Below are 9,423 nucleotides of genomic sequence, written 5' to 3'. Positions count from 1 at the left end.
GTGTTATTTTTGTGAAAATAAGTCACCCACATGATAGTATAACATGTTAAGGGTCTAAGTTTAACCATTTAAGTGCCTAGCTAGCTTGGGAGACCCTTTTAACAATGCATTCTTTAACCATTTCGAAAATGGAGTTGCCCCATGATTTTACCCTCACACTTCCACTTAGTCAAAGTTGTCATTTTGGTAGGGACAAGAGTGTAAGAGATAGTGGACTTGATGTTTTTGCCAAAAGTGTGATAGTGGGTGGGATAGTGGGTAAGCCTTTTTAGAGGGCTTGTAACAAACTAGTGAGTTGTCTACCCACTCTCTAACTTTAGAGACAGTTAGGGTTTTGGAAGCTAAGGAAAGGAAAGGAGCTCTTCAACAACTCTCATTGCCTTTTTGCTTGGACTACGGTTGGTTCATCTTGCTCATAGAGTCTCTTCCTTTGATACTTTCATTATGATGTAGCATTCATGTAAATGTTGGAATGGTGATTCATGTTGTGGGAAGATTGTGATATTGTTGTGTTGAGATGAAAATATGTTGTTGCATTTGATTTTCTCTCTGTTTCCACATTTTGTTATGTATGTTGTTATATGGGTGTGAGGACTTCACTCACCCTTTCGAAAGGGAAGAGAAGTCCAAGCTGAAGGGCTTAGTTGGGCTTGACAATGTAGTTGAGAAACTTGGAGTATGGGCTCCATTGTATGCCATAATCATTCATATCTTGCTTAGGGAGTGATAAGGGAAGTATGGTGGAAAGAGAAAGTTTATGGAGTATGGGCTCCAAGGAAGCTATAGTTGATGGTAGTGTGTTTGGAAATTTATTGTGAATGGGAAGATGATTGTGAAAGCCTCGAAAAGGCATGGAAAATGTTGATTGTGAAAGCCCTAAAAGGGCATGGAAATTGCTTATTGCAGATATTGTTTGATATGACAAGTCTCCTCTTTGAAAAGCACACTTGGCCCTATGTTCACAATTTCATATGTGAATCATTGTGAAAGCCTTGGTTGGGGTTGTGAAATGTGGTGTTGTGTGTATTGTTCATGCATTAGTGAGTTGTTTGTGTGTAACCCGTTTGAGCCTTGTTTCCCCTAACTCAATGGATGGCCTCATAGAGGCCTAGGATGGGAGGTGAGCCTCCATGGTTTTTGTTGTTTTTTTGTGATGTATTTGCAAATTTTGTGCTCAAGGGAGCAATGGAAAAAGCTTGGAATGATCCCCTTGTAGATGTTGCTTGAAGGAGAAACTTGGTCATTGTGCATTGTATGTGTAATGTAGAATCTCTCTCCATCTTATTCATATTGTTGCAATGAATGATTTGCATAGTAGCAAGTAAGGGATATGCCATTTTGTAATGAATTTGAGAGGGTGAAATCCTTCTCCGTGTTGTATTTTGCATTGTAAAAGTTGAACCCTTCATTTATGTCTATGTATAATGCATTGTAGAAGTGAGATTATCATCTTATGTACATTGTGGTGAAGAATGAATCCATGAAAGGAATGAAGGATTTGCGAACATGATCATACGTGATTGCATTGTAAAATTCTAGATTATACATTTAGGTGTAATGGAAAAGGAGATTGTTGCATCATAGTTTGAGCATAGAAAGAATCCATTTCAAGGATACCAATTTATTTTGATACTTGGAAAATGTATATGTAATGTTGCATTTGTATTTTTGAATCAAGGACCAAATTCAAGAAAATACATTTCATTCACTATGTAAAGAAATGTCACTATGCACTAATTCAATGAGAAATATTATTTGAGTTCCATTATAGATAGGAAAGAAGAGTCAATTAGTTTCATTAATCTTGTTTCATTACAATGCTCGAGCTAAGTATATTATATGCAAATGATTTTAAATAGTTTCATTAAATCAGCTATCTACATTGAAATATCAAAGGAAATGTACGTTGACAAGTTATTACACTTCCAAAGAGCTCAACAACATAGTTACAATGAGAAAACAATTGGAAAGTCCCATATAAAAATAGGCTTGTACATGCATTTTAGCTCTCTGGACTTTGTATGGGAAGTGGGAAATAATTACCTTCCCTGTTACAATCCAATAAAATATTGCCAGGGAATATTCTCTAAGATCCCTGACTTTTAAATAAAAAAGAAACACTACACAGTTGAATCCAGATAGCAATATCACCGTCTAATATCATTTCTTTGTTTACAGATACAGCTGTACTCACCGTACAGTCAATTCCTACAAAGATTCTTGCAAGATACAATCCTGTATTTTGCTTATCAGAGACAAAAGGGGAAAAACTGAGTTTCATAACTTGGTGTTCAACTAAAAGGCTCTGAAATGCAGGTGCTTTAAAAATGGCTAATAATTGAACTCCTTTGCTGTGGCACTAACCTCTTATGTCAGACAGCCTGATTTTCCGGTCCTTTTTTTTTTTTTTTCTTTAATGATTGGTATAACACAATACCTGACCAATCTTTTTATTTGAAACAATATACTAATTCTGTAATTCAATTTTCATTTGGAACAAAAATGGTGATGAATAGGAAATTACAAGATAAAGAATGGAGTATATGTTGTCAAAGAGGGTTCAGCCACTCTAAACATATGGATGGCCAAACTAATACGAGTAATATATATCATATTTCATCTCTGCTTGCTCTCTTAACATTCAATGATGGATCGGAGTGTGATCCAGAACATTGATGAAAAAAGAATTTCACACTATTGAATCCAGAAACAGCTGATTCCGATCACATGGATTGTAGAAACTTAAATGTTTGTAAGTAATATATAATAAAAATTTGCATTCGCCCCTCTAATAATTGACTGATTTTTCATACACTTACCTCAAATTGTAGTTTACTTTTTGTGGGCACTTTTGCAAGAAATCCAATGCATCTCTGGCTATACTTTGGACATCAACAGCACGGAACAGATTGTCTTGGCCTTTGATAATTGTTTTCTCCAGCATTATTTCAGAGTCAACCAAAAACTCTTTTGAAAATAACGTTTTCCAGTAATCCTCACAAGTACTCTGTAATTTAGGAGAAGATAACAATTCAGAAACTTTCTCAAAAGTTGCAACATTCCGACCTGCTCCAGAACCCATTGCTGTAGCACCACCAACAGCATTTGCTAAAGCTAGAGTGGTTATTATAGGTATTGAATTTATATAGCCCATAACAATAGCAGATGCAAAGCTATCTCCACATCCTACGGTGTCTGCAACAGGAACCTGGAATACATTTGAATAAATCATATATTATTTTATAAAGCAATGTCAAAAAATTACAAGTAGCCATCCACATCATAATCTTGAATCAGCACACAGACCTTGAATGCCGGTGCGTAGTGATAACCATTTGATGTTACCATCAACGATCCTCCAGATCCCAGTTTTATAATGACCCACTTAGTGTTCAGCCCACTGTGAAGTAGATCTTGGGCAGCCAAAATAGGGTTTGAAATTTTAGTCAAGGACTCAGCCTAGCAAAACATATGACATTGACTTCAGGACCTGGAAATATTTTCCATGGCATGGATATTAAATCAGTTTTTAACGAACATAATAGTGAAAAGAATCTCTACCCTTTTAATCAAGAATGATATATAAAAAATGCTCCTTGAATGATAAGGGCAAATACAATTTTTAAATTACACTATGAGCAAGTATTTTCCATAAGAATTGTCTAGTTATCCAGATAAATATCACCTATAGTCTCATAAATATCAGTACTGAGGAATTTTAGTATGGTACCAGGTAACTATCACTTCCTGATAAGAATATACGAACAGGCTCAAACTACAGATGCTCTGCTTTGAAAAAGACTCAGAACAGTTCATGCATGTAAAAGGAATCAATTACAATTATCAAAAAACTATTGCAATCTTTTGGACGTAACAATAGGCAATGAAAATGAGCATCTGAAAGTGCCCTGAGCATAGATGATATTACTATATATTTTATCTGTCAAGACAACTGTATGATGAAGCAAATAGTGGGCAAGTTCTTAGTTATCATCTATACTCGCACTTGTACCTAGCTGATAACTCTTCCCATTCAGCCAAAAAGCATGTTGTGTCTACATGCGAGATTTTTGTTATCAAAAATAAGTATATGACAAGGAGAGTCAAACAATCTCTAGCTTAAATTAACCATTTGCATTACAAGGTTGTCAAAAATGCACATACTACAGTAAAAGCCCAACAGAATAGGTAAACAAGTAATGCTAAGTTGTCCTATCATTCATTTTACGTTTATTCTTCAAGATTTCCCTTCAGTGGCAAGAAGACTCGGCAATTCTGTTGAGAAGTCATTTTTATCTGCAAGATGAAAGCTGTTTGAATGAATGGTGGTAGCCAACTGAAGGCATATATATTCAGCATTCAAAGATATCTTCAAAAATAATGAGATGAATCCATGTTTTGTTTTTAATTAATAAGTTGCACAATGAAATTATAACCAGGAGATGCAAAATCAGAAAAAGTATAGAAGTTCTGCTGTCATAATTGAGAATGATAAGATGTCTCTTGAGAAGATAAGGGGATGGCAATGCAGTAGGTCCTATTTCTCAACCTGCTGGAACCCATTTTGGTGTGAATCCTCGTACCCAAAGACCGGCCCAAAATGTATTTAAGAAAAACCTATTTTTGGATTCTTTTTTTGGTGTCCAAATCTGTAAAGAGGATCTAGAATGAACCTAATTATATACACAAATTCATATGCCTTAGTGTCCAACTATCATTAGCCTAAGGAGGGCTGATTACAATTTTGTTGTTCAGTTAATGTCTTGTGGCTGATAACACTGTATGGCTTATCAAAAGAGGTAACACAAACTATGACCCAATCCCTGACTCTGGGAAAACCAAATTTCAACTAAAATCAGCCCACTAAGGTTTGAGATTTTGTTGTCCTTAACTTTAGTTTCTCTAAAGGTATGTATGTTGTCAGTACATTTCCATGAAGAAGGATAGTATCAAACAACAAGTGATGACATTCCACGCACAAAGCATGCTGATAATCAATTTCAGACTATGGTACCGAATCTACTTATGGACAGACGAGATCTGGGTTCGGTTCAAACTATATCCCAATTCCAGTCTGATCTGCCTGTGGGATTGAGCAAGATATAGCATAGAAGAAACTTGTTCGTCTTAGGCAAACCCAGATGCACCTATGGGCAAACCTGTCGGTGCAGCAGTGCTTGTTTTAATTTTTTTTTATCTAGTTTTTTCTATTAGTATTAATTCATCCACTAAGTAAAGCAAAATAGTTTGCACTCAAAAAAAGCAAGCAGAGAACTTAGTAATCTACATACCAAACTACGTCTCCTTTTGCATAAACAACGTGACTACAAAAAAGGTGACATGAAGTTATGCGATATAGGGCTAGAGCACCCTGACTTCGATGCTTCCACTTCCCAGCATATTGTATTTGAGAAGTACAAAAGCCAACCCACTTTTAGTGCAAGTGACAGTAACATTGGCACTACCTGTCGTTCATCTAATGCTCCTACATCATCTAATGTCAATGATGATGATATTGATGATTTAGAAAATCTATTTAAATTGAAAGTCTAAAACCAATCATTGAATTTGATATTCCTATTTTAATATTGAAATTAAACTTTTGATGATGAATATTTTATGTTCATATCTTAAATGACATTCAGGTTTATGGTGATTTTGCCGTATATATTATGCTATATGTGATTTTCTAGTCTAAATTCATGCTTTTAGGAAAGAAAAAAATCAAAGGGTGGTAGAGTTTAGACTTTTAGTTATACCATTTATGCAACAAGTATAAAGGGGCAGTTAAACAAGGGTTAATGGCTAAGTTACCACGTTTGTACCCACAAGCCCTGAACTGGGTTCGGGCATGCACCTAGTACAGGTGTGTCTGTGGATACTTGTTGGGCCCAAACATAATAAAGACCTTTTTTCAGCTTCCTAACCCTAAAACAGCCCAATATGTAGCCTTCAAACACACATTCATTTCATTTTCCCTTCTTCATTTGCTATCACAATATTTTCTCTCTGTCTTGACATTTTAAAGGTGATTGTATTCGAAGAAGATATACTATGGAATGCCCAATAGGCATCCACAGTTTTGGGCGCACAACCTGTGCACACCCAACACGAACCTAGTACACCGAAAACCCGCCTAAAAAAAGGTTCGCCCAAACATTCTAGAAAACCATTTTATTTCACTTTCAACCCTAAAACGGCCCAATATGTGGCCTTCACACACACATTCATTTCATTTTTACTTGTTATTTTGCTCTCACAATATTGTATTTCCCTCTTGACATTTTGAAGGAAGGTGATTGTATTTGAAGGAGATCAACTGTGGATATGCATGTAAGACCTATTCTTTAGTATTTTAATGAATTTTTTCAAGCTTTTGAGGGATCATTTCAAGTTTTTGATTACATTTTTCAAGTACATTTTTGTTTTCCCAATTTTTTTAATAATTGCAACAATGGCTAGTAGTTGAAGTTCAGTGGGTGGGGAGGGAAGTCAAAAATTCAAAATTGAAAAAGCATCTCCTTTATGGAGACATACCACAAGATTTTCACAAATTCATGGAGGTAGAGGATTTATTTGGAAGTGTAGTTTTGCAATGTATATAATAGCTCTTATTACTGAGTAAAGGTTCATTTTATGGGCACTAGTGGCAAAGGGATTAATATGTGTGAGGGCCCAAATAAGAAGGGGTTGCTGCTTGTACAAATAGTAGCATTTATAAAGGAACAAGAAGATGTTGATAATTTGATTGCAAAAGGAAAACAAATTGTTTATAGTTCGAAAAAGAAAAACAATGGCATTACCCTCTCAAACAGTTGCGGCCTCCAAACATCCCATCTTGCCTACGCCCTCTACAGAAGATGAAGATCAAGAACAAAAATCCCCTCACCTGCAAAACAGGTGCATTGGAGGGCATTGAAAATGGAGGCAAGAGATATTGTTGAACAAAAAATTGCACATTACCTCTATGTCAATGGTCTTCCTAGTTTGTTAAGTCCTACGTATAAAGAGCCATGTATCACCTTATTGCAAAAAGAGAGGAAAACTACTTAGGCTCAACTAAAACCAATTAAAGAGTTTTATAGTGAAACAAGAGTATTTATCGTTTCTAATTGATAGAAAGATTGCGAGAACCGTCCATTGATCAATGTTATTGCAGTGTCCCCAATTCTCATTGACTCCATAGAATTAAATTAAATTGACAAATGAAATTAGATTAATTAAATTGAAAAATGAAATTAAATAAATTAAATTGATCAATGAAATTAGATTAATTAAATTGATAAATTAAATTAAATTAATTAAATTAATAAATGAAATGAAATAGATTAAATTTAACCAACTTTAAATAGTAATACTCAAAATACAACAATGCCCTACCGTGACTGAAGGCAATACTCAAATAAGCAAAATGTGGGTTTGGGGTCCTCTGTCTCTAAGCCTAGTGTTGGGGTTCAAGATGCTAGTAAAAGGTAAGACCAATATGTTGGAGGATTATGATGGTGCATGCGATCATGATGTGCCCACTTCTCAATTGTCCTTGGAGGATTCGGATAATGTCAATACTAGGTAGTCCTCTGTGTGCTTTATGCTTCAAGACTGAGGATAAAAAAAAAGAATTGACTATAGGGGTTCTATAGACAACTAAATCTAGGTTTCTTTATTCCTTTCGTCTCATGAAATGTGTGTTCCATGAAATCAAGAGCCTATATCTGAAGTTTCGAGTTCTTTCTACCAAAGTTGGGGCACTGTAAAAGAAGAGCTCAAATTCCCCTTCTCCTAATTTTTCAATTGGTGCCATGTGGACTCTGAAGAAGAAGATGTTGATGGATTTTGTGGATGCAGATGAAAAGGTTAAACAATTGTATGTGTGGAAGCTAGAAGATATGAATCAAAGATAGGACTGATTCGATGCTTAAGAGGATTATGCACGACTCTCACAAGGTTCTTAATAATTTTGTTGATATTATGAAGCCTTTAGTGGCTAAGCTAGAGGAGTCCCATCCAGCTAAGACCACTGTAAGTGTTGCTCGGGAACTCGAGCGGAGTGTTGGTGTTGTTGTTGGTCCTAGGTGAAGATGTTGAGCCATCATGAAGAAGAAGGATCTATCCAATCCGAAGGTGATTTTGGATTTGAAGGATGCTAACCAAAGGATGAGCCAGTTGGAAGTTGTTACGAATTTAAAGTCTATAGGCTAGCAGCCCAGTTCTTTTCTTTTTCTTGTTGCTAGTTTTTTGTCTGTTGTTTTGTTGGATTTGTGATCGCTTTTTCTTGTGTTTCGGTGATGTATCATCTTAAAATGGACACACTTGCATTTTAAGACCTTTTAGCACCCTTTCCATAATTCATTTCTCGGACCATGGATGGACCTATGCTCGATGGCTCTTTTTCTCCTCTCCCCTTCCATTTCATGCTTCTTTGTCATCTCTCGCTTTTCAACATGGTCATCCGGGTGTCACTTTGATACCCTTTTGACCATATCTCCTAATCAATCTATCATCTTCCAATTTCACATGTACCACCTTCTAGAGCTTTCTATGGCCTTTCTGACCTGTCTAGTTAGACTAGGTCGACTCAGGCCGACCTAGTCCCCGAAGATTATGGGGTTTGGGGCCCGAAAGTCCTTGAGTTTTCCAATTAATTAGTTTTACTCCCCCGTCAGCTTGAGTTGTTTTCCGGCCTAAAAACTAGTATAAAAGGAGGCTTGGGGGCTTGATTCTCATATCCAATCTCATTCTCAAGACATCTCTCATCAAGCACTCAAGGCAAGGAATTCAAGCATTCAAGCAAGCAACTCTTCTTCAAGCATTCAAGGATCTTTTGTGGCCATTTCCTCTTCAAGATCTAGCATTTTGTTAGCTATCAAGGGAGGAGATCTACATTAAAGCATATTATCTTCTTCATTGATACATATTTACATCCATGGCTTGATGATGTGGTTATGGTAGATGCATTGCGATTGTGGAGATATCCTTCGTGTCGAATTCAAGATCTACAACATACATCACAACAAATCCTTATTAACAAGGGTTTTTACAAACAAGGTGGATATTTACATTTATCATGTATGGTTTATTACTTAACCTAGGACTTGACCAAGGCAAGCCCTCCCCCAACAAAACCCCCAAAACCCTTCTTTTCTGTGTTGATTTGCAAGATATCAGCAAAAGGTTTACAGATCTGGAACCTACTTTTTGGGAGCTTTTTGGAGAAGTCGGTTTCAAGTTGTTGGACTACATCAACCTAGTTGTAGGACATCTTCTCAAGTCGACCTAGTCCTTCAGTCTCCATTTTCGAGGAGATTTATGGGTTTTGTTCCTTTTGTCATTTTACTCCAAGATCCATGGACGAATATTTAGAAACAATTCAAATCTGCGAGTTTTGGAGCTAAAATACATCTTCCTTTATGCATTTCAACGTGA

At 36.1% G+C, this 9,423-nt stretch overlaps 1 protein-coding gene across 2 annotated transcripts in view; it reads right to left on the bottom strand.

Annotated features, from left to right (window-relative positions):
* Nucleotides 1-1,914: 1,914 nt before the first annotated feature.
* The window catches only part of LOC149552899 (pfkB-like carbohydrate kinase family protein), a 133,323-nt gene continuing 125,814 nt past the window's right edge, over nucleotides 1,915-9,423 (bottom strand). For both annotated transcript variants that reach the window (XM_089788457.1, XM_089788458.1), the window contains exons 4-5: nucleotides 3,307-3,459; nucleotides 1,915-3,208 (exon numbers count right to left, since the gene is read on the bottom strand). In XM_089788457.1, the coding sequence (XP_089644583.1) occupies nucleotides 2,816-3,208; nucleotides 3,307-3,459 (546 nt within the window). In that variant the 3' untranslated portion in view covers nucleotides 1,915-2,815. The remainder of the gene's footprint in view (nucleotides 3,209-3,306; nucleotides 3,460-9,423) is intronic.

This window comes from Cupressus sempervirens, chromosome 6 (genome assembly GCF_028749045.1).
Source record: "Cupressus sempervirens isolate cs-2001-9-10 chromosome 6, ASM2874904v1, whole genome shotgun sequence".
In the NCBI taxonomy this organism is placed as follows: Eukaryota; Viridiplantae; Streptophyta; class Pinopsida; order Cupressales; family Cupressaceae; genus Cupressus; species Cupressus sempervirens.
This window is presented reverse-complemented; position numbering and strand designations above follow the sequence as displayed.